The following is a 26,162-nucleotide window of genomic DNA, read 5'->3' on the forward strand; positions in this document are numbered from 1 at the left end:
CAAAACTGTATAATTAGAGTGAGTGCAAGGAGTAGGCTTGGTCTGCTTCCATTTTGTTGTGTATTATGCATTAGATATCTTGCTCTTCTGCGAATCAAATCATTGAGTGCAGCCCTTTCAACATTTTACTTATGTAGTGTAATACTGTAAAAGTTGTAATCTAATTCCCTTTCTAATACTGAAGTTTGTTCAGAATATTTATTTTTAAGTCTAGGAGAAAAGGAAATGGCTTTGTTCCTTAAAAAGCCTTTGAGAGATGCCGATAGCATATCATAATTTGACACTGGGTCAAATAATGATACAAGCTAATTTCCTCCATTTCCACTTCCTCTCTCTCTCTTATTAAACAACAATAGGAGTCAGATTTTTGTCTTACATTTGATGATGAGACTTGGAACCAGATTCTGTCCCGTGTTCATAACTCCTCTATTTGTGCACGTCACAGTCGTATCCAGTTAAAATGTATTCATCGAATTTACTGGACAAAAGTGAGGTTGGCAAAAATCAAGCCTGGTATTGATCCTCTCTGTGACCGTTGCCATCAGGCCCTGGCAGACTTAATGCATATGTTTTGGACATGTTCATAATTAAATTCTTTTTGGCTATCAATCATTAATTGTTTTTCTTTAGTGACAAAGAAACAGATTGAGCCTTGCCCGTTGGTAGCACTTTTTGGACTTTCGTCAAATGTCACTGATTTGCCTGGAAATATTGCAAAGTCTTTTGCATTTTTAACATTATTAGCCAGACGGCGCATTCTCCTGCTGTGGAAACAAAAACTCCCTCCATCTTTCGATGACAGCTTAAACTCATGTAAACCACACAGGTATTTTTAAACTTCTCACATACCCACACCCTACCCACACACTCTTTCTTGATCTGTGCATATCGAGTTTCTGCTTCAGTGAGTCATCTCAAGAAGTATGTTTCTGGCTTCCTTCCTTTATGTAGCTGCAGGAGCACCTCTTCCAGTCCATAGAGACTGGCATCAGCTTAGACAGCAGTGGCTTCAGTGACATCGTAGTACGCAAGGACTGGTGCAGTCATATTAATCAGATGACCCATCAAAGCTGACTTTGTCTGTATGTGCATTTCTTGTGATTTATTTCCAACCCTGTCAACTCCACTCTTTGCAGCAACCATTCTAGTTGAGTGTGATGTTGTTCCAGGGAGGACCGATAGAGGAGTATGTCATCCATTAAGACTTCCATACCATCCAGCACATTTACCTCTGGAAGATCTCAAGGGGTGCTGAAAATGCCAAATGGAAGCCTCCTGAAACAATATCAAAATGGTTTATTGGTTTCGTTTGAAGCCCTTTAGCAACCCCAAAGAACCGAACCTGGGCTAAATACTATCTAATCTGCTCAGAATTTGAATAAAAGTTTTAAAACCTAAACAAGCAACAAAGTTTTGGGACTGGTTATTCCCTCATACCTCAGATAAATGCGGTATTTATTTTCAAATGAGATAAAAAAAAATTTCAAAATATGTGTTCAAGCATTTTAAATGTACACTAATATTATAATATTCGTGTCAAAATATTTTTAAAATGTGGATGCAATTATTTATAATTAAACAGTGTTGTAGTCGAGACCAGCTCATTCGAGTCCGAGTCCAGATCGAGTCCAGAGAGGGTCGAGTCCGAGTCAAGACCAAGTTCAGAAAGGGTCGAGTCCGAGTCAAGACCGAGACCAGAGAGATTGGGTCGGAGACAAGACCTAAAGAAATCTTCAAGAGTATGCCAATGATTGGTGGAAACAATAAAGGTTAAAAGGGCCACATAGTATGTGGTGTAAAGGTAATTTTATTAATATTATGAAGTGTTACTTGTCAATATTAAGTGCTCATTTTTTTCACATAACATCGTTGTACCACTATACACATCCATATAACCTTTCTAGTACACATAATATTACTGTACGACTCTATATTGTAATTCTACATAACACTTCTAGTACAAGTAACATTACTGTACCATACCTGTAAATGTTCAACTGTAACAGCTTTTACATAACTTTTAACCTTGAAGCTTAGCTAATAACTGCTAATATCCTTACAATGTATTGGATTATGTGCACTTTAGATGTTGTGAAGATTAGAGATGGGCATAATTACTTCTCAAAAAAATAAGTGAGGAGACCATCCAGCTACCCAACCAAGCACGATGTGGTCTCATGATCAATCCACCCCAACTAAAAACTCTCTCTACTGGCGCAGAGGAAGCGGGGACTGACAACAGTTACTATTTTATCACTTTCTGTAACAGCAACGGATAATCTAATGCTAATTTCCCTGGATGGTGCGTTTTAATGCAGGGTAAAATACACACTATTTTTTTTTTGTTACGGAGGGCATACACACAAGAGCCGAGTGACTGTCCAGGAAAATTTCATCCAAAAGTGTGTATGTGCCAGGGGAAGAAAGCTGGATCAAATGCCATATAAGTTCAATGCATTCTGTCAGACATTGTTTTTGAGGGGGAGATGTTTAGTGTTGAGACAGTCAGTCTGTGTCTGTATTCATTATATAATTTAACTAAACAATATTTGTTTGTTTTTCTGTGACCATTTTGTCCTACTTTGTAAAAATAACACAGTTGAGAGAAATAATGTAGCAATGTGGCTTTCTGGAAAGCGGGATCACTACAGGCGGAAGGGAGGAGGGTAACTTAAGGCCGGTGACACACTGGCTGCGTGGCGTCTCTACTGCGTGCCAGAAACGTGGTGGCTGCTTCGCGTTTTCTGTGTCTTTACACACCAGAAGCGTGTCTGACGCGGCGCTTGGCACGCTGCTGCGGCTGTAGGTGACATAGAGGGAGGCCGCCAAAAAACCAGGCTCTTGTCTTCATGACAACAATATCAAATGTATTTTTTTTTTTTTTTACACACCTACTGATAAGACACCATCAACAGTATTGACGGCAAAATAGAGTATGTTTGACAGGTGCAATATTTGAAAATCGATCATTATTAATGTATTTTTAAAATTACATTTATATCTGAATTTATGTCAACCTATAGACTTTCAAATATCAAAATGTCATGAATTAATATGTATTTGTGTACAAAATGACATATAAACATATTTTCCTAGTATATTTTGCCTGGAAACACTTCCAACATGCACGCGTGTCGCGTGAAAAATAGGCGTCGGTTCTATTTCTAGCATGCACGGGTTTTCCGCGCGTCTCACGCAGACAGTCTGCAAGATCTAACCTGTTAACATGGGAGCCGAATTAAAAACAGACACGACACGCAGCTGAGGCGCTTGCGCCACGCATCCAGTGTGTTGCTGGCCTAACGTCTCACGTCAAAAGAAAATCACCAGTCATTGGATGTGTCAATCATACATCAATTTAAATAAACGTTAACATACAGTAATAATCATGAAATATTTTGATTGGGACTCGAGTGGACTCGGGCATAAGTCCGATTCCTAATATGTTCGAGTCCGAGTCAATACCGAGTCAAAATGCACACGAGTCCATGACAAGACCGAAACCATTAAAATACGGTCTCGAGACCGAGTCCAAGACCGAGTCTCGAGTACTCAACACTGTAATTAAAATGTAATTTACATCTATGCATTTAGAAGACGCTTTTATCCAAAGCGACTTACTGTGCATTCAGGCTATCAATGTTTGAATTGCCTTTGAACCCCCAATGCTCTACCAATTGAGCTAAAGCTACATAAATGTAATGACCAGTAAATCTTTCATCTCTTTCAGTGAATATTGCTATTCTTTTTGTGGTAAAACATTTTTGCAGCACTTCAACGGTTACAGCATATTTTTCAAATCAAATTTATTACTGATTTCAGTGTGATCCTGCAAGGGGTTATTTACTGTAGACTCTGAATTAGATGGCATTATAAGTGAAGCTGGTAATGCTGTTTTTGGAGTTATTTATGATGGAGCTTGACATCAAACAAATTTTGGGTTTTCACTTTCAACCAAAATTCAACTTCTGAGCAATGTTGTTTAACGAAAAGTTAAGTTAGGCAATGTTGTCTAACCACATCTAGTTTAACGTAAAGCTTTATTAGAATGTTAGAGGATAATGTTCTAACAATATTATCAATACACATTTTTAGACTGTTTCTAGAGAATGATTTCCTACCTTTTAGCAGAACATTCTGGGAAATAAAATAAAACTTGCCGCTGAAAAAAATTCCCAGAACATGAAAAGTTTATAGATTGGCAACAGGACACAAATGTACTCATTTCCATTGTTGGTCCTATAGTGACTTTCTCCACTAAATCCATGCCCAGCAGTTCCAGAGGCTGGTCCACCTTAAAATTTAAATAGCAACATTAATACGTTTACATTTTATAACCTAATGATTTCAATATCTCAAAATCCATGCACATCTGTGGACAACAAGCTTATATACACATATTGGGATGTATTTGTTTTTTGGTTCCACAATGTTCTAATTCTAAAATAAAAATTGTCTGGCCTCTTTTCAGCCTTCGTCCAGCAACCACTTTTCTTCTTAACTTTACACTGTTTTTGAGGAGATGTGATAAAGTTGACCATCTATTTAAATAGCTTTTTTTTTTTTTTTTTTTTAAATCTAAACAAATAACTGGCAATGAGGTTCTAAAGGCCCAATTAAAGGAATAGGCCCATTTAAACTGAAATTGGAAATCAGGTTATTGTCAGTGTGCTAGTTGCTTCAAGTGAGTTAAGTGTAGTTCCTTGACAAGCACTGACTTCTTGTTAGTATCAAGTCTTGGTGTATCACTATGAGAAAACTTGTCAGTGTAGAGGAGTTGTCACTTTAAAGTAGTTTGCTTACCATTAACTTGAAAATTGGAGGAACATCTGCAAAACGAAACATTTCTACTCTTTTTTATTATTTTTTTTATGACAAATGGATAAACACCTCAATGTTTGTAATTTAGAATTTTCTCATATAGTTTTGGATCCTTTTCTTTCATAATCCAACAAGAACATTAATTCAGGTGACAAAATTTTGTGATCATCTCCCTATAATTTACAGCAGAGCTATTTTGAATGATTGGGGCAGCTGTGGCCTAACAGTCAGACTAGTTACCAGAAGGTTGCCGGTTCAAGTCTCGGTGCAGGCGGATTTGTAGGTGGGAGGGAGTGAATGAACAGTGCTCTGTTCCACCCTCAATACCCATGGATGAAGTGCCCTTGAGCAAGGCACTGAACCCCGAGTTGCTCCCCGGGCGCTGGATATATAGCTGCCCACTGCTCTGGGTGTGTGTTCACGGTGTGTTCATTTCTCACTGCTGTGTGCACTTGGATGGGTTAAATGCAGAGCACTCATTCCGAGTATGGGCTACCATACTTGGCAAATGTCATTACTTTATCTGGTGCACTCTGAGATTGAATGCCAACATTATGTTCCACACTTGAATCTGGTATGTAAGGCTTTCTTGTGAAAACAATGATGTTTGGATAAGTGTTCAGATCAAATATATTCCACTGTATCAGTAAGAAGGTAAACAGATTAACCAAACAGAATATTTATTAAAATATATTGTGGCTCTATATAGAGGTCACCACAGACAGTTTCAATTAATTTGCATAGGCAAAATAAAACAGCAACAACTCAGCAACGTACATAAGACCAAAACAAAGGAGCAATTGCAAGATGAATAAAAAAAATTAAAAAAAAATCACAGAACATTAACTGGAGTGTGAGAATCATTTTTCAATGCTGCAGTGCAGCAAGACATTTGTCCCTTTTTGCTTTGGATACATCCAGTTGTGTTTTGGTGTATTTGCATGCTGCAGTGTTGCCAAATCCACAGTCTTTTTTTACCACATAATTGGGATGCTTTGTGGAAATTTTAGATTAACAGTTTGGTTTGGTTTACAACACAGACCTGACAACCCTCTAAGCAGACATGCTGCATCGAGGGTGGACTGGAATTGACTGCTACAACAGACTGAGGAGGAGGTAACCCGATCGTGAAAGAACAGTTAAACAGCTGAGCCCAAGCCTCCTTTACTAATCTGAAAAAGTCACTTTAGAACTAGTAATGAAGGAACGTTGAGTTTCTTCATTAAAAGTTTATTATATTACTGCATTAAAAGTTGTGTATTGTGTGGAGTAGAGTATTATAACAGAGATTGACTGAGCGAATGTGATTAACTTACCTGCATACGATACAGCATTCATTCTTCAGATCACTCATAAAACAATAAAACATTAGTTTGAATGTCTGCTGAGGAAAGTCATATCTTTGTCGTACTATCCTTTCATCTGTTAAGGCTGATTTGCGAGGATAGAGCTGCTAAGTGCATTTAATGGCTGCTTCAAGCTGTTATTAAATGTAACAAGTTCAAAACAGCGCTTTAGTCTCTTTCAAAATAAAAGTCTCTTGTCGCTCTGTAATTGCGCAACAATATAACTAAAATCACCATCACAAACACACCCTGTTTCCTAATAGTAAATACCATTAAATATATAAAATATTATTTGTTGAATAATAATGTTTGATAACAATCATCATAAAAGTTCAGGCAATTCAGTCAAAAGTACAATGGTGGCACTATACATAGTACTGAAGTTACATCAAATATAACATGATGAGATTTTGGCCTAAGTCAAAACTATTTGGTTTGGAACATATAATAAATTAAAAACTGTATAAATACTAAAATCAATTTTTTGAAAGATTGTCCAACAGTGACACCAGCAGGTAAAGTTTCAGCGGGAGTCTGCATCTCTCTTGCCTCTCCAGAACCCATTGAGTTTGAACAGATCCCCTAAATCATGCAGTGAGTTTGGTGTGGGGGTAACTGAGAATGAATGGGGGAAAGTCATGCCTCCATCGCAATATAATTGGAACAGTATGACTGGGTGTGTTCGGCTATGATTATTCCGGCTATAAATCCTGCCTCTTGTGTTCGCGAATCAGTATGAACGAACAATATAATGGTGTTAATTGGAAGACTTAAAAAAAGCAAGTAAACAACTCACACACTTAGATATCAAAACCTTATTTTTTATGTCAAAATAAGACATGAAATGGCCTAAAATATATCTTGTGGGAGTTTTTAGTGAGTAATCAGCTTGGTGAAATTGAAAGCAGCCTAAATCTCTGTGTCTGTGACCATTTCAGGAGCTTTGATGACTGATGATTATTGTAATGAATCATTTAGAAAGAGCAAAGCTGAGCTGATGATTTAATTCACAGAATCAGATGGTGATTATTATCCAGGCTCAAGTACACCATAAGCACATGTTTAGGGATAGTTCATTAAGTAGTATTTGACATGGTCCATGTGTCTTTGAAAGATTTAAAATTAAATGTCTTTTTTTTTTTAACTAAAAATGGACAAGGTGGTATAAATGCATGCTGCCTGTGGTCTGACTCTTTTGTGGTAAGGCAAAAATTTCCTGTAACTGGGTTGAACTTCACAGTGAGGTGATGATGACATTGTAGATGCTCTTGTGAAAGTGTGTCTATGTGAAGTTAATTCTGCACTGAATGGTGCTTCAAGGCTGATAAGGTATGTCAGACAATTCTTATTTTTTTAAAGTTGTGTTTTATTCTAAAAACCACCTGCTAAAAAGAAAGGTACAAGGTTTTATAAATTTGAAGGTGTGTACTTGAGTTCAAAGTGTTTGAGAAGTGACCTTTTCATGTGCAGAGCAAGAGACTGAATTGAATATCTTTTTTTTTTATGAATAACGAATGTTAATTAGTATGGTTGTGGCATCTATTACGGAATGGATTTCTATAAAGAATGGTCAGAAACATTCCCTGGTCAAGCTCAGAAATTTAAACTTTTATAAACGAATTAAACAATGGGATGAAAAATACTAGGATGTCAAGCAGGATAATCAGCCTAACTGGATGGAAATCGCCTAAAGAGCTCAAGTTAGCCATTCATCAGTGAGATAATAAAAGTTAGCTTACAGGCGTCAACAAATTTATCTTTCAGAAATTTTAGTTTCTATAATTTAACGATAATTTTACGTTTGAATGAAAGACACGAATCAATCAAAATCACTCAACATCAAATAATTAATTAACAAATAATTAACAAATAATTAAATAAGTTCACACTTACAGACTGGGCTTGACATTAACACCCACCAACATGATTTCTGTAGTGGCGTGTAATGCTTCACTCTCGCTTGCCACTTTGGCGGATTACATTTTTATGTTTTGTCAATGTTGACAGTTTTTTTGCTTGATTTGGGTAATGAAAACAGTTCCAAACAAAGATCACAGCACAGTCGTGCATCTCTGTGCAACATGCATCTGTGTTTTGTTGCTGAATGATTCAGCATTTTTTTATGAATTGGTTGAGTCATCTCAATGATTCAATAACCCATTCACAAAGAAAGGCACTTGCTTCATTTTTTATCTGTTTTGTTGTAGATCATTAAACCGTTATGTTGTTTCAGAAGCCTGTCTAAAATTATTTTCACATGGTCCCCTTATGCAAAACTCTGCCTGCACAGTCATTGCCTAATAAGGCAGCAAGTCAGCTGCCTAAATTACAGATGCAGCCAATGTCAATCTCTGCTTATAGTTATTGTGCTGTTGTCTTCTCACCAAAATGATGTCACTTCCTCGAGGGTATTGTCACTGAGGAATGGAGGAAATGAAACCGTTGACTTAATTGTTGGAAATACTGATGTCAATTTTATTTTAGGGTTTAAACTACAAAAATAAACAAGCCCATTTTTATTTAAAAAAAATTTTTTTATTAATAAATGTAAATATTTTTGGAAAAAACATTTTATTGAAGTAAAGCATTATATTAGTTCAATATTGCCCTTGTAGAAACAAAAAGCCATTCATATTTTACAAGCATGTGCACTCCTTAATGCATTCTTATAATGTTGTTCACACCTCACCCTATAGCAATCATTAGGACCTAAGCAACGATGGCGTAAGGACCCAACTGGAATAGCTCCTTTTCTCCTTCTCCAAAGTTAATCACATTTTTGAGGGCTTAAATAAACTCATTAAGTTACAATTTTCAGCCGCACAAGCAGAACATTGCTTCAGCAAAGTATCTCTGGCTAAATCTAGCTAACATTAAAGTTAGTAAGTCCATGATATTTCAAAACAAAATACCAAACTGTTCTCACATTATATACTGTGTAAGTCAAAAACACATAAAGGTCTACATTTCACTGCCTCTCCATATAAAACTGGTTAAATGTACATTATATTAATTGTATCTTGCGCTATGTGAACAGTGTTGATCTGGGATACTGTCATCTGCGATTATGACGACCGTAACACGATGCTTCTCCCGCTTGAATTGTGATCTGTAAACCCTAGCCTCCAGTTACCCATTGTATTTATTTTAAAATATTGTATACATACTTTCATGGAATTTTTAATTTCCACTTGAATGGTGGCCTTTCTGCATCCAAAACTGTGCAAAACATCATGGGAAAAGGTTTTCACATGGACTCTGTCATTGTAAGACAGGCAACAGCTCTGTTTGTTTGTCCGAGGGAGCAACAGTGACTAAGGGCAGTTACCGATGGGTCAGTTGGATCATCTTCAAATACAGTGAGGGTTATCTGAAGGCCATTCTGATGTCAAATTAAGAAGATCTTGTGTTTTTGTCAAGGGTTGTGTCCCTGGCTCTCTGACAAATCTAATATTTCGCCATGAAACAGGATTTGCTGTAACTCAGGCAAGCAATGTCCGATCTGCCCCAAACTTCACGCGTTTGATAGGTGTTCTGTCCTGAACACATATCCATGCCCATATTCAGTTATAGTCATAGCGCCACCTCCTGGCAATAGGAAGTGTCATGGTTAACACTGTTATGGATTCCTAACAACATTATACATTAAAAAGTGTGAACAAGCGTTAAATAGGCTGGCAACATGCTAGAAACATACTAAACCATGCTAGCAAAACTTAGCTAATGCTGGGTATACACCAAAAGATAATCGGGCTGATTTTGACTTCCGACAATCCTAGCTATGTCCTGATTATCTTGATGGTTCTACAGATTATTTTAAAAGATTTATTGGTGTGAGATGTGTTAAGAGTGTCCGAACCTGATCGGAAGAACATCGGAGCCACTCCAATCGCAAATCGTAAATATTCAACATGTTTAATCTTTACGATCAGAAATCCTGATGTGTGGGGGAACCCCCGAGGACAAATGCACGCATGCTCTGGAGATTATCACGTAAAAACTAAAAATTATCCAATCAGAAAAGCGAGATGATGGAAGACAGAAGCAATCATGGCGCAGCACAAAGTGAAATTGATGTGGACAGCAGAGATGGAGGATCAGCTTGTTGATTTGTGGCAACAGCATGAATGTTTATACAGCATGTCGTGTATGAAATCATTCCAAACATTATCATTGCAATTTTACCTGCATATTAATCTGAAGTCTCGCGAGATTTTGCAAGATTTCCTGTGTTCACAGTTGTGAGACTGGTTGAAAATCTGTTTGTGTGTGGTGTGCTGTCTTTGTCACATCATGGCACACCACACACTATAGGAGCAAAACAGTTAAATCTAGGTTTTTTTATCCTCATGTTTGTGGTCCATCACATTTTGAAAATCTTATAAGATGTAAAAAATATCTTGGTGTGTACCCAGCATAAGTGCTAAAGCATGCTAATGAGGTGAAACCCCCTGGTGGCTGGCTGCAGTACACATAAACCCTGTCCTCTCCATGTAAACAAATGGGACTTGAGTCAAAAAAATAAATAAATTAACAATAAATTCCAATACAATTCTCAGAAATTCTGATATATGTTTAATTGTTTGTTTTTATGATGTTTGATTTTAGCTAGAAATTTGATGAAATAATAAAAACGGAGCATGTCATTATGGTTAATTGGGTCTGTGGGAGTTTGGGTGGGAGATTGATACCACGGCTCCACCTCGAAGCTACTGCGCAGACTCTGGCTCCAAACAAATCTCTACTGCGCAGACTCCAAATTATGTAATTTACTTAAAGGTCCCATTATTTGCGCTTTTTTGAAGCTTTAATTGTGTTTACAGTGTACAATATAACATGTGTTCATGTTTAGTGTGTAAAAAAACTGTAATTTTCACACAATTCACCTATCTGTATACCTCTGTTTTCACTGTCATAAAAACGGGCTGATGACTTCCTTGTTCTATGAAGTCCCTCCTTCAGAAATACGTAACGAGTTCTGATTGTGCCAGCGGTTCCTGTGTTGTGATTCGACAGCAGCTGAGCGCGCGCTGCCCTCCTGCTAATGTGATTGAGCTAGAAAGCACGTGCTGGAGATGTACTTATAATCACTGGAACGTTTTTACTGACGAGATGCGCATGAAATCACATCCATTTTTTTGCAGAGCCCTAACATCTAGTTAATAAAGCTAAACAGTAGTAAGTTACAGAAACTGTTAAACGCACCAACTTAAATAATAAAATACACTTTCCGGTTGTGGTCCATAAACAACGCCTTCTCCAGACAAAGAGGGAACTGCTCCATCTTTCAAGAATAATCTTTGTGTGAATCTGGCATTAAACTGATTGAGATTGAGGAAGTTGTCCTCAGCAAGCTGTCCTCAGCAAAATGTGCTGCACATAGTTTTACATGTGGATTATAATTTTTGGGAACCGAGTTAAACATAAATTGTAACCATTAATCTACAAGTACAGCGTCCCTGGGAAGCCCAAACAAAGATGACAAAAATGCTGCTCTTCCTTCTTCTCCGTCGGAGCGCAACAAAACCACGCCCTCCTTTTTGTGAATTCATGTGGGCGGAGGTTAGTCAAAACACTGTTTTAATGACGTCATCACTGCAGGAACTAGAGGGATGAAGTCCAAACGGGTCGTTTTTTGTAGGCGAATTTTGTTAAATAAAATATCTCACTTGGCATTGAACTTTTAACTTTAGCATTTTACAGATAATATTTATATTCTAACAAGAACATTACACATTAACTAAAGTTTAAAACATGGGCTCACGAAGAAGGGAACCTTTAAGATGGCAACGGCCGTGCATGAGATATGCTTTGGCTTCACTTTTCTATAGTGGAAGGAAGTGAAGACACGTCATCCATCTTTTTGTATAGTCTGTGGCCCCAAACTTAACATGTTTGATGAGAGCCTTGGCCTGTACATTCCAAGATTAAGTTACAGTCGTAGCGCCATCTACTGTCAATAGGAAGTGACATGTTTAACAATGCACTTGATGCACTATTAGCAACACAGTAAAAATATGCCATTATGTGCTAAACATGTTAGAAACATGCACAAACATGCTAGTAACACTTGCTAAGTGCTGAAGCATGCTATTAAAGGTCATATGACATGAAAATTTCACTTTCTGAGGTTTTTTAACATTAATATGAGTTCCTCTAGCCTGTATATGCTCCCCAAGTTTCTAGAAATTTGAATCGGTGTAAATTGAGATTTTTCTATCTTTCTCTGCCTTTGAGAAAATGGAAGATCAAACGGGCTGATCTTGAATCTCCTCGTTGTGACGTTGTAACGAGAATTGTTACCTCCCCTTTCTCTGCTTTGCCCGCCCAAATATTTACATATAATTCAGTCGCAATGTCAGCACAGGCGTTTCAAACAGACTTTTATGATATGGATTCGACGGCACTGGCACAAACAGTGAGTAACAGTGTTCATTAATGCCTGATCTGTGATCAGTGATTTCTGATGGGTAGCTAATCATTCAAGTTCACACAGACTTTCTTTCTAAATCGTTTAATACTGTTTATGCATCAGTGAATCAAGCCAGTGACTAAACGATCAACTTCACGTTGTTTCTCTTAGTAGCATGAAACAAATCTGTTATTTAAATTGTGATTTAAAGGTGCTGTAGGGAACTTTTGTCAAAAAATATTTTGTACATATTTATTAAACCTGTCATTATGTCCTGACAGTAGAATATGAGACAGATAATCTGTGAAAAAAATCAAGCTCCTCTGGCTCCTCCCAGTGGTCCTATTGCCATTTGCAGAAAGTCATGCGCTCCCGGTAAGAAACAACCAATCAGAGCTGCGGTCCGTAACTTTGTTTGTGTTCAAAATGTAGAAAAATTAACATGATAAGCGAGTACACCATGAATCCATTTTCCAAACCGTGTTTTTAGCTTGTCCTGAATCACTAGGGTGCACCTATAATAAGTGTTTATATTCAGACTATTTTAGATTGCTTCGGGGGTACCGCGGCGGAGTAACCCAGTATCTTTGTGATTCTTCATAGACATAAACAGAGAGAAGTAGTTCCGGCTACAATGTTCTTCCGCAAGACACAAGCAGTTCTGTTTATTAACCGCTAGAGCGTCAAAAGTTCCCTACTGCAGCTTTAACTACAGAGAGCGATCAAAGAAAGCTCCCTTTTTTTCCGGAGCTGTTACACATCGCGAGTATATCTGCACACTTGCCCAAACTGCCATTACAATGAATGACGCTGTTATGCTGCACAACGGAGCTCTTACTGTATTCATGTGTTTGCTGTTAGCTGTGGTGAAAGCATTTTGTGAGAGATGGGGAAAAGATTGAAAAAATAATTATATAATTAACACTTCCACGATTCGTTAATCTCGACAGCTGTAATAGTAAAATATATATTTATATATATATATATATATATATATATATATATATATATTTGAGAGGGGTTTCACATGTAATATGCATTTCGAATGCAAAGATGTCAGCCAATCACAACAGTTGTGGTTTACTCGGAGTCTCACAGCAGACACGCCCCTTCAAACAGAGCATTCAAGCCAGAGGGCTAATGTCAGGATATAAAAATGCTTTTTATTTCTAAATTTCAAATGTAAAAATCATACTAACAATATAAATACACCTAAGGAAACATTAAAAAGCATTTAAAGAAAAGGAAATAATCCATGTCATGGGACCTTTAACGCTATCAAGCAGGAAGGTGTTGTAACTCATGCATACAATGTCAGATCACCCTCAAACTTAAAGAGCCAGTAAGATGAAAATTTTAAGCTTCCTATCACTGTTTATAAGTCCTGTACATTAGGTTTAAATCCATCCAAGGTTAAAAAACATTGTTATTTTGTCAAAATAACATTTTAAAATTATTTCAATTCTCAGAGATCCTCAAACGGTTTGCGTGAAGCTGTTCAAAAGATTCAGTTTCCTTAAACCCCACCTTTCGGTAGCATACTGTGTTCTGATTGGTCAACTGACATAGTTTTGATTGGTTGTTCCGCACACAACTTCACGGTAAACAATGCGTTAGCATCTGTTTGGGGTGAATAATGTCTTATTCCTCTTACCGCGAAGCAAACAGTAAAATAAAAAACTTGAACAGTCTCGCTGCTTTTTCTTCTGTGTGGGAGTATTCAAGCCGCGTGCTTCAGTTCGAATCTGAATAGCGCGTTCAGCTTCGGGGGCGTGGTCACATTAGATATAACGAAGGGAGACATGAAAAACAGACATTGCGTTGTTTTCATATGGATTACTTTATCACAGAATATCTGTTTTCGGCAGCACTTGTTTAGTTTTAAAGTATACATTTCAAGCTTTCTATAGATATCTCTCTCATGTCTCTTCGTTGAGTATTCACGGAGTTACACTTCATTTTAATGACGTTTTTGTAAATGAAGATTGGCGCAGACAGCACACATACTGATAAGACGCTCGGGAGAAAACAGACACATAACTTCATAATCATACTTCACGTTGTGATTTGGAGATGCTCGTTGGTCTAAATAAAGTTGGTAATGAACCCTCTTTTATGGCCAAACGCTTTGAAAATCCCGCCTTGAACTCACAGAGATTAGAAAAGCAGCCATCAGTGAAATGTTGTGAACACAACAAGGATTTGTTGTACTGCTCTGGTATTGTGGTAAAAATGAATTTTAGCCATTGGTTCTTCTGATCTTCATTCTTTGGCAGTGAAAATAAAACAAACTTGCCTTTACAATTAAAAACACACCGTCTCCTCGACATGATGCTCTCACACCAACCAGAGCGTCTGTGTGGGGGGGGTGGGGCAGGTCAGAGTTCCGTTTCTCCCAAGACGGTAGGCGGAGATTATTATGCAAAGTGTTCCTAGTGATGTACATAGAGATGGGCAAAAGATTTGAAATCTATAACGACTCGTTTCAGCGATTCAGAGTCGACTCCTTACTTTAGAAGCCAATAACTTTATAAATCGTGTACTTTTTGGTTTAATTACTTTGCACATGGTTTACACTGATGGACAGCTACATCATACACTGTAATACAGGTAATTTTGGATTTCCCATCTGTGTGGCTCTTTAACGATTATCATCATCAAAGTCGTCCATGTGACATCAGAGGGTCAGTTATATTTGTCGAAGCACTGAAAATACATACGGGCTTGGAACGATATGAGGCTGAGTGATTAATGACATAATTTTCATTTTTGGGTGAACTAACCCTTTAAGGCCAATATTCAGTTATAATAATACCGCCACCCTGATTTTGTCGCTCATTCTGTTTTTGATCAATAATAAAAAAGTTACGTTTTTATCTTTAGTTTCTATAAAAGAAGTGATGTTGAGTACATGAAACCCTACAATATATTTATCTACCTATTAAAACTACAGATAAACATGATTGGTTTATAAAATAGAGGAGAATCTTCTTGAACATTTCAAAGTAAGGAATGATTTTAAATGATCACTTCATTATTTTATTGAGATAAGGGAAGACAGCATTAAATCAGATCATGTAGTGGGCCAAAGCTTAAGAGTTTGTTTCTGGAATCTATTTTCCAAAAACTAAAAGAGTAAAATCAAGAAGTGAAAGAAGGGGATCTTGTTGATGAGGAAAACAAAAACAGTTGTGGAAGTATTTTGTGGAAGTAAAGCATGTGCAGTCATGCGCAATATTGCTCAAGAGAAGGATAGAATGCTGGTTCATTATAAAAACAAAAGTGTCACAGTTGTCAGATGACAAATGGGAGCTGGTTCGGTAATGCTGGAGACACTGCTATTACGTGAGGTGAGAGACTCTCTTGTTATTTATTCAAACTATGAAAATTGACTTCAAAACACAAATAATTGTTTGCCTCTTTTTGTCCACAGAGATGTTTACATTCATTTTTAGATTTTATAAATATTTTATATTTACGTATGACAAGATTTTTTACTTATTTTCTCTTTATTGAAGAGAACCAAATGTGACCCTGGACCACAAAACCAGTCTTAAGTCGCTGGGGTATTTTTGTAGCAATAGCCATAATTTTTGATTAGTAATATGCATCGCTAAGAGCTTCATTTGGACAAATTGTAAGGCTTTAAGATTTTCTCAATATTGCAATTTCTTGCACCCTTAGACTCCATATTTTCCGCCAAATAATGTCCTATCCTAAAAACACCATACATCAATGAGAAGCTTATTTATTCAGCTCTCAGACTGAAACATTTCCCCTTATAACTGGTTTTGTGGTCCAGGGTCACAAATCTATTGTAGCTAATCTAACTTAGCCTATATTTATGTTTTAAAAAAGAACTCTTTTTTTTTTTTTAAACTCAATCTTCAAGAAATTACTTTGAACACCTCGGGGATGAAATTAAATTCTGATGAACAGTGATTGTGGTATTACAGATATTTATCATTAACAAACTTTCTTTTGTTGTTTACTTGCAGGGACAGAATTTGCAATGGATTCACATTTAGATTTGAACTATAATTATACTGATTATGATAACACCACCTCTGTTAATTTCAATTATGATGAAGTTGTTTACCATAATCCCACCACTACATGTTTTACTGAGGTTATTTGCCTGTTGTTGCTGGTGATCAACGTGATCATCTGTCTGCTGGGCCTGGGAGGAAATGGTGTGGTCATCTGGATTGCAGGGGTTGGCATGAAGAGGTCAGTCAATACTACCTGGTACCTGAGTCTGGCTGTATCTGACTTCATATTCTGCGCCTGTTTGCCTTTTAACATCGCCCACAGTGTCACATCAGACTGGATTTTCGGCCTCTTCATGTGCAAGTTTACTTCCTTCGTCATGTTCCTCAACATGTTCAGCAGCATCTTCCTCCTCGTCATCATCAGCATGGATCGCTGCATTGTCGTCATGTTTCCTGTTTGGGCACAGAATCACCGCACTATTGGAAAAGCATCTGTATTGATCGTACTCGCGTGGATTGTCGCTGCAATATTAAGTATTCCGTCTATCATATACCGTGATGTCCAGAAACACCTAGGTATAAGCCAATGCATTAACAGCTACTCATCCAGCAAGTACAGCCACACATTCATTGCCTTGAGCCGCTTAGTTACTGGATTTTTCATCCCTTTCATCCTCATCATTATTTGTTATACTGTCATCATCCTCAGACTGAGAGCCACTAAGATGGCAAAGTCCAAAAAACCGTTTAAGATCATGACGGCTCTTATTCTGACCTTCTTCCTGTGCTGGCTGCCGTACCACACGTTTGTGCTAATTGAACTAAATGGAACCTTCCACAAAGAGGTCATTATTCTCGGAATGAAAATTGGCACCACATTTGCCACCGCAAACAGCTTCCTGAACCCCATTTTGTATGTTTTCATGGGCAATGACTTCAGGAAGAAGTTCAGGAGCTCCATTTTATCAAAGATTGAGAATGCCATTGGAGAAGACGGCCGAACGATCAGCCGCTACCTGTCTCGCTCCAGCTCAGTGGATGCAAGGGCGTCCACTCATATCTAAAGAATAAACTGGAAGTAATATTTTTTCAGTTATTTTTTTTTAAGTACGGCTGTCAATTTAAAGCATACATTTTTTGTACAATTAATTTTAAACTAATCTAAAAAAACAAACTGTAATGTGCCTCCTGACTGTAAATTCCATAATAAGGACACTTATACATTGTAAAAAAAAATATATAAAAAATAAAAACAAAACTTGTAAATACAGAAAAAAAAAGTTTATTGGATTATGTTTTACCAAGCACTATTTCGGTCTTTAAAATGAATTTTTTAATTCAATGTGTTACTTGCTTTTTCTTTTTAATTATTTGTAAAAGTTAAACTTCTGGATGAAAATTTGCTTCAACATTAATTATTTTTAAGTGTGAAATATCTAAGCTGAAAAGCCCCAAACTTGACTACAAATAGCCAAAAGCAAAAGAAAAGTAAAAAAAAAAACAGAAAGTAAATGTTGCATTACATCCATCTATATTTTATAAAATATGTAATTTTATATATACTGCATATAAATCTTTTTTTAATAAATCACATCCATTTCTGAACATCTGTGATCTGATCAATTTAAAGCTTGAAATGCCACCAAATAGATTGTGTTTCACTGGATGCGTTGTTGCATTCAAAACTGCTTGAGTGCGGCACAGTTACACGTTTTAACAGTTAAAATTATTTTTTTACTTTACTTTTAAAACTGCACCTTAAAGTGGTACGCAAGATGCGTTAAGAGAGTTGTGACGCAATAACCAAAAAAAACATCTGACCAGTAACATTTTGTATATACTCAGACCAAAAATAAGGGAAGTCGTGGCCTAGAGAGTCGGACTCGCAATTGAAGGGTTGTGAGTTCGAGTCCCGGGCCGGCAGGAATTGTGGGTGGGGGGAGTGCATGTACAGTTCTCTCTCCACCTTCAATACCACGACTTAGGTGCCCATGAGCAAGGCACCGAACACCCAACTGCTCCCCGGGCGCCGCAGGATAAATGGCTGCCCACTTCGGATGGGTTAAATGCAGAGCACGAATTCTGAGTATTGCGCACCATACTTGGCTGAATGTCACGTCACTCACTCATGTAAATGGGGAACCTGTCTTGTGTAAAGTCATGTTTGTTCAATGATATAAAAAGAAAACTTATTTTGACTTCTAAAGCCATTTTTTGTAAATATAAATTGTATTTTTCTTTTTTTTTTTGCTTTTCAAAACCTTCATTTTAGGCTTAGTATATGCAATTAATTTGAATACATTTTTAAATGATTTACAATCTTAATTTTTTTGTTATTTATAGTAATATATAAATTAATGATGCATATTGCATATAGCATCTTTATGTAAGATAGCATACTTTAATATTCATAAATCAAAATACACTGATCTTCTATAGATCTGAACATTATTGACCTTCCCTGTAACTAATACATATTTTTGTTCTGACTATTGTGCCACAAGCTTCACAGAATAACCCCCTCATCCTTCCACAATGCAGTAGAGTTTGGTGTTTGTTGGCCTGCTCACTGCATGGCGCTATATTCTCGGTTTATAACCTCAAACCAACACATCGCTAGCTATCAGATAAACAATGCAACTTGAATAGGGTTGTGTAGTGTGGCCGTCGAAAGTCTCAGTTCTCAGAAATGATGCTTGCATCTTTACAGAGGAACTAGGTGTTAAAGTGTTTGGCTAATAGCTCAGTCTGCACTAATCGGCAAACAACCCAGCAGCAGAAGTTAAGTTCTGAAGCGCAGCAAACGGCATTGTGAAGCTTACTTTATGAGGTAAGTTATCTTCAGATGACATCAGAACCAATTAAATATAATATGTGCATATGATCATAAAGTGAACACTTGTTTCGGGTTCAATTTTAAAGACAGAGCAGCAAAATAACTAGGATGCATACAATTAACAATTCCATATTGCTATAGAATGTTTTCCAAATTTACGATTGAAACTATCTTTAAAAGATATAACACCAAACGAGGGATTACACCCTGCTCACTTAAACATACTTTGCACTCATCAGTGTTACAAGTTTTGCTTAAAGTTGTACTTAAAATGTAAATGTGAATGGCATGCCACATGTTCTGTGTGGTTTAAACACTAAAATAGCTTTTTAAGTAGGAAATAAGGCAAGTTCCTTCATACAAACTGGGATGCATGTAACCCACCAAAGGGAATTTAAGGTCAAAAGAATTATCAGAAAAGAACAAGCAGTTATGCTAATTATGCTTACATTGTGCTTTTTATTGGCCTTTTTGGAAAGCCCTGCTTGTCCGAAAAAAACTGATTGGAAATGAAATATTGTATGCGTCATGCAGAATTTGTGTGTTTTTTTTTTTTTTTTTTTTTTTAATACTGAGAGGAATGTTTTTTAATAGTGAAAAGTAAACTATTGGTTAGCTCTGGTACATAGCATCAAATGGAAAGATTTAAGTTTAAAATTGTACATGGTTCCTTCAAAACAAAACAAATCATTAAAAAAACAGAGCTGTGCTGGTATTGAAAATTGGGCATTTCTAATTATTCCAAGTACCACTTATGTCACTGGAGTTTACAGCCCAGCTTCAGTTTAAATGCATTTGGATAAATTTCATATTGTTTTTGTTACAGAACTCTGCTTCCAATACAGTTCTAATGGAAAACACAATGAATTCAACTTCAGATAATGATTATAATTATGACAATTATGATCAAGAAAATGAAAATAAATCTGAAATCGGCCCTGGTGAGAATGGAACTGTACATCTTGAATACTGCAGGGAAGCAGCATGTATAATTATGGTGATCTTTAATGTGATCATATTCCTTCTTGGCATCATTGGAAATGGCGCGGTGATCTGGATTACTGGTTTTAAGATGAAGAAGTCAGTGAACACCACCTGGTACCTGAGTCTGGCTCTGTCTGACTTCATTTTCTGCGCTACTCTCCCTCTCACCATTGACTACACGTTGAAGGGGAGCTGGATCTTTGGGCTCTTCATGTGCAAGTTCAACTCTTTTGTTATGACCCTCAATATGTACAGCAGCATTTTCATCCTGGTCATCATTAGTGTGGATCGCTGCATCACCGTCAAGTTTCCCGTCTGGGCCCAGAATCAGCGCACTGTACAGAAAGCTTCTGTAGTTGTTTTGTTACTTTGGTTCGTGTCTTCTTTGCTTAGCATTCCACCTGCCAAATTCAGAGAGACTACGAATCATGGATCAAAAGACATATGCTATAACAACTATGAGAAGAATCAACACAAAACTGTTGTGTTCATGCGCTTTACTTTTGGGTTTTTGATTCCATTCCTGACCATCTTCACCTGTTACTCCATCCTGATCCGTAAACTTAGAGCAAACCAAATGTCCAAATCCACTAAGCCCTACAAGATCATGACGTTACTGATCACAACTTTTTTCATCTGTTGGTTGCCATTTCAAGTAGTTTCCATTTTAGAGTTGAACCGAACCAAGCACAGCACTGCCTATAACACAGCCCAACTAGTAACCGCCAGTCTCGCCTGTGCAAACAGCTTTCTAAACCCGTTCCTCTATGCATTCATGGCCAAGGACTTTAAGAAGAAATGTTATTCCTTTCTTTCCAAGATTGAGAGCGCCATTGATGAGGAGACCCGAAGTGCTTTCAGAGCAACTTCAATCACCAATTCTGTGGATAACAGACATTCCACTGCTGTATGAAATTTTAACACGAGTCATGGACTAAAGAGGATTCTGGCTCATAGAAATGACTTTGCATTAACAAGAAGTGCAGTTATTTTGTTTGTAGCATGCTTGAGCTTGGAAAATTAAAAGTAGAAGTTAAGAAAATTTAAATAGAGGTTCAATATAAGCTACTTTACAAGTCGTTCTATTTTGTCTATGATAGCTATTAAATATTTACAGTTTTTATCTTACCATGTTACTGATTAACACAAGGGGTCTGGTGGATGGGGAATTTAGGTTTTAAATTAAATGTTTTTTGAATGTATGTATTTAACATCATTTGGGCAAGATCAACAAATGTTGTCATGCTCCACATCTCTCTCTTTGTTTTCTAACAAATACATCAAAAATATATAATAAAAATATTGTCTAACCATTCTGTTTCCTTAAGTGCTGGGAATTCTCTTATTTAATATGCCTATAAATTAAATCTATTCACAATACATTCAGAAAGACACAGCATTGTTTATTTTTGATATGATAAACATTGTGATACTTCCTATCTTTCAATACTTCCTGTTTCAAGCATTGCAGAAATATAATTGCATGTATTTGGTAGTTTCTGCTTTATTTTCTAAGATTTATAGACCTGATTTGCAGTTTTCATAAAAAAAGATACAGGGCTGAAGACTGTAGCTCAACTGGTTGCAATGTAACAAAATGTAAAAATTTAAGACAATAGTTTAAAACCAAGTCGCCTTGGCATCCCTATGTGGTTCCTGTATCATTTTGACAAATGACCAGACAAAAAGGTGGCTTAGATTCAATTCATTTAGTTGCAGTCTGCAGCTCTTCACCTCTGACCATTTAGTATACAGCGGCAGTGAGTCATTTTCTAACCAGACTGACTAGTGTTTGGAAATAAACCCTCCCACATATTAAATGTATGGCGAGGAGCCTCAGTCTCAGCCGTTATGACCGCAGCATCCTTATTACCAAAGATGCTTAATTTAGCTCTGAGCACTGGCTGCTCAAGTGCTGCTCCTATCACACCTTCTCTGTGAAAACAGCACAAAACAACTAAAAAAACAGATGAGAGATTCATAAAACCAGGGCTCACATAAGACTTCTGAATATTTATGATTCGATGGAGTGTTTCAGAAAGTATGTTCTTTAGAAAACTGTTGCAGCCTGGAAACTTGTTTGTGCAATTTCATTAAAACAGCATTAAAAATTATTCTAGAAAATTGCAACACAACAAGCATTTAAAATGCAGTATCAGCTGTAAAGAGAGAACGAATCTACTTAAATGTTGTTGTTTTTAGTTTCTTCAGCATTTTCACCAAATGCACACAGGAAATAAATAAATACATTTAAAAACAAAAAAATTACAATCACATTCAAATTAAAAAAAAAAAATAAGCAAGCAAGCAACTACATCCATGAATGAATGTTGGGCCTTTGATAATTTGAGGGCATTACAATTTATTGATCTGATTTGATGCACCATTCAAACAAATGGGAAACCTTTCCATATATTTCACACAGTTCTCTCAGCTTACAATTATAATAAAAATCTTGTTGCAATTGCAATTATTTAATTCCCTTTGCATTTCTGGCAATTACTCCCTTCCTTACAAGAAATTCCTTACATTCACTCCATACAAAATACATTCAGAAAGACACTTCAGTTCCTTTTTGAAATGAAAAGCATGTAATGCTCAAATTTAAAAGCCTTTTCAAAAATATAGGTGGTGCTTTGTCTTTTAAAGTCATTCTCCTAATGAGCATTACAAAAATATATATGTGTATTTACATATATTGAATGTTATTTGTTAGGTCTCCAGCTGAGAAGCAGAAATTTACCTTCGAGGTGCTTTTAGTCTCTTTAGAACATTGTTTCAAACTTGTTTTCACCCCTTCAAGATTATTAAATAAAGCTGATTTAATGTTTTGTATAAAAACTCCTGCAGTTTAAACACTGGCAAAAAACAAAAATAATTCTGAATATTTCTGCATCCAAAGCCTGGGATCTAATGAAAATGTAAAATTATTGGATTTTGTGGGGAAGTTATTCAGTGCGCTGTGCAACTATTCTCTCACAATCTAACCTGGGACATAAATTGATCAAGCTGTTTGCACATAGGGATAGTTCATCATTTACACATCTTCATGTAAATCCAAGTATTGATACACAACTCTTTTTATGTATTTAATGTGTAAAAAAAATATTACTGAATGCATTTTCATTTTGGGGAAAACTACAGTATCCCTTTAACAGATTCAAACAATAAAAGGGGTAAAGGGTCAGTTAATGTCTCTTTAAGCAATTTACAAGAAGCCCCCTTTTTTATCACCCACTGCAAATACATCTTAAAACCTCAGTGAGAAGAAAAAGAAAAAAGAAATCAATTAACTCAATGGAACAATCTCAATGTAGAAGTGCTCTAAACACAAAACAGAAGAATTTGGTTGCTTTCATCTAAACCGATAGCTCGATAAGGGCTGCAATTTGCCTGCAAATCACTGAACCAAGACAACGTGTTTTTGAGTTGCCCATGCATTTATCTGATCACGTGGTATAACTTGAGGATTTTTGTGGTCCATATCAAATCTAAGAAGCATCATAACATCTGAAAGCAATTTCCAGATATTTGTGGTAACAGGAAACTGGGGTTCAGATGTTAAAAATGAACATCGCTGTCCAGATATTCCCAGTGAGACTGAAGTGCTTAACTGATCATAGTTTAGTCCAGTAGCTGAAGGAAAAGCTGATTTAATAAATTATTCTAACACATATCATGAGTTTATCTAAATAGCTGTCCCGGATGTCTTGATGGCAACGGACACTTCTTTCATAAGAAGCGTGAACAGTCATTTCCCGTAATGAGTCACACACTTATATTGGCCTAAGGAAGATAGATCCAAAGTGATTAAACTCAAAGCAAATTGTTGCACAAGCCCATGGCTTACTATGTAGTGTAGACTATTAATGAAAGGGCAAACAGTTTTTCAGCAGTTCATTTGTGCAATACATACCAAACAATTCGTAAAACTGAAAGCAGTCAAGGAGAATGAAAACAATTTCATATTCTAGGGGGAAAATGGTTTTGAAGTAAATGAAGAGATGGGTATCATCTGGGTCTGTACTCCTCGGGTACACCAGACAGGTTTCTCTTTCTGAGTGCCGTGTCCACGGTCTTAATAAGCCCGTCAATAGTTGCACGCATCTCTGGTGTATAAGGGTCATATTCCAGCTTCCTCAGCCCAGAGCGTTTGAAGTTCCCATCCTTCTGTCCTTCCACACACAGCAGGCGGTCCTCTGAGACTTCTAGGTCCAGAAAGATGACCATGCCTTTTAGCTCTGAGAAAAGCTCCCGTTTTAAATCCTCAAAGTGTACCACTTGAACTTTCTTTCCATATTTCAGCCAGTCCAGTGTGTGGGATGCCCACCATGGAGCGTAGTTCTTCACGAACTCTGGCCACTCTGATTGAGAGAGAATGAGAGAGTTGAGCTTCTAGAGCTATGACATCCTGTGGTAACATGGCACGGTATGTTTTTAATCAACGATCAGTACACTTTTCTGAAAAAAAGAACTAATTAAGTACAGGCCAGTCATTCTCTGAACTGATGAACTTGTTTCTATTTAAGTAATAGAAAATGATTTTCTGCTGAGTCTCATCAGTGGGGAGAAAGAAAACAATGTAATTGCTAATGAAGAGCTTCACAACCAAATCAAATTATCATAATCATGATGATAGAGGATGTAAAAAGAATGGAATACAAAAGGAAGAAGCAAAAAATGCTGATTTTTTTGAGAGGCTTCTGCGTTTTGGTCAGTGTGACGCATTAGAAAAAATTCATCAGCTTGTTGGCACAGCAACAAAAACAGTGAAAGAATAACACAGGAACATACAGTGTTAAATGTTAAAATGTGTTAAAAACACAGACAGGAAACTTCTAAAACTGTAAAAAAGAATGAAACAAAAACAGAAAGATGCTCATTTCACCAAAATTTCACAAGTATGTGCCTCTCCGTGGGAAAATATATATATATTTGTAAGAAGCAGAACAGAAAATTGCTTAAAAATGGACTTCATTGGGGTAAGGACAACTTTGCACAATAAACGCAACTACCATAGTTCACACCTTTTTTTTTTTTTAAATGCAACAATATTTTAGTAAAATTTCATTGCAAGTAAAATGTGCTTTGGTTTATTGGTAATAACTTTTCTAAATTAGACACTAGAAACTTGTATTTGGTGCCCAGTAATAGATTTCTCTACCTAAACATAAGTATTAGTCTTAAGCAAGTTTCTCATACAGAGGTAAAAGGGAAAAAGACTCTCCTAAAAAAAAACATGTTAAAGACAGTCATGGTATTTTGTGTCTGCTAAGTGCACACTCTCGACTGCAGAATAACAGCTTAGTTTAGACCTCAGACTAATGACAACATCAAGAACAAAACAGAAGTTCTTGTAAACATTAGTCTGTTAGCCTACCAAACTGACCTAAGATACAGATAATGCCAGAAAATACTGGGATGGGCTCAGTGAACACACTAAATGTGTCAAATAACACTTGCATATGGAAGAGAAAATGGAAAAAATAGCACTGGGGAAAATGTGGTTAATTCTAGCAGCAGTAGAAAAGTTAAAGGAACAGTTCACCCGAAAATGAAAATTTAGCTTTACTTCACTTTTTCACCACAGAGGATTCTCTGGAGTGAATGGCTGTGGTTAGAATCGGTTCAAACGTAGCTGTATCACAGTTATTTAAATATGATTCTCTTGTACATTATGGATATATAAATACAAATCCAGATTATCAGTTAATTTCAGATTATCATCAGAAGAGATGATTTCTTTCTAAAACACCTTAATGATTAGATTA

At 36.6% G+C, this 26,162-nt stretch overlaps 3 protein-coding genes across 4 annotated transcripts in view; 2 read left to right on the plus strand and 1 right to left on the minus strand.

The window, feature by feature from the left end:
• Positions 1-15,831: 15,831 nt before the first annotated feature.
• On the plus strand, positions 15,832-17,670 carry LOC113048960 (chemokine-like receptor 1). The gene is made up of 2 exons (XM_026210947.1): positions 15,832-15,929; positions 16,578-17,670. Exon 2 carries the CDS (start codon positions 16,592-16,594, stop codon positions 17,633-17,635), a length of 1,044 nt encoding a protein of 347 aa, XP_026066732.1. The 5' UTR covers positions 15,832-15,929; positions 16,578-16,591; the 3' UTR covers positions 17,636-17,670.
• Positions 17,671-18,639: 969 nt separating this feature from the next.
• On the plus strand, positions 18,640-22,330 carry LOC113048961 (chemokine-like receptor 1). The gene is made up of 2 exons (XM_026210948.1): positions 18,640-19,401; positions 20,234-22,330. Exon 2 carries the CDS (start codon positions 20,258-20,260, stop codon positions 21,302-21,304), a length of 1,047 nt encoding a protein of 348 aa, XP_026066733.1. The 5' UTR covers positions 18,640-19,401; positions 20,234-20,257; the 3' UTR covers positions 21,305-22,330.
• An 88-nt stretch (positions 22,331-22,418) lies between these two features.
• LOC113048962 (WSC domain-containing protein 2-like) overlaps positions 22,419-26,162 on the minus strand; it is a 50,352-nt gene continuing 46,608 nt past the window's right edge. For both annotated transcript variants that reach the window (XM_026210950.1, XM_026210949.1), the window contains exon 10: positions 22,419-24,755. In XM_026210950.1, the coding sequence (XP_026066735.1) occupies positions 24,403-24,755 (353 nt within the window). In that variant the 3' untranslated portion in view covers positions 22,419-24,402. The remainder of the gene's footprint in view (positions 24,756-26,162) is intronic.

Source organism: Carassius auratus, chromosome 30 (genome assembly GCF_003368295.1).
Source record: "Carassius auratus strain Wakin chromosome 30, ASM336829v1, whole genome shotgun sequence".
NCBI lineage: Eukaryota > Metazoa > Chordata > Actinopteri > Cypriniformes > Cyprinidae > Carassius > Carassius auratus.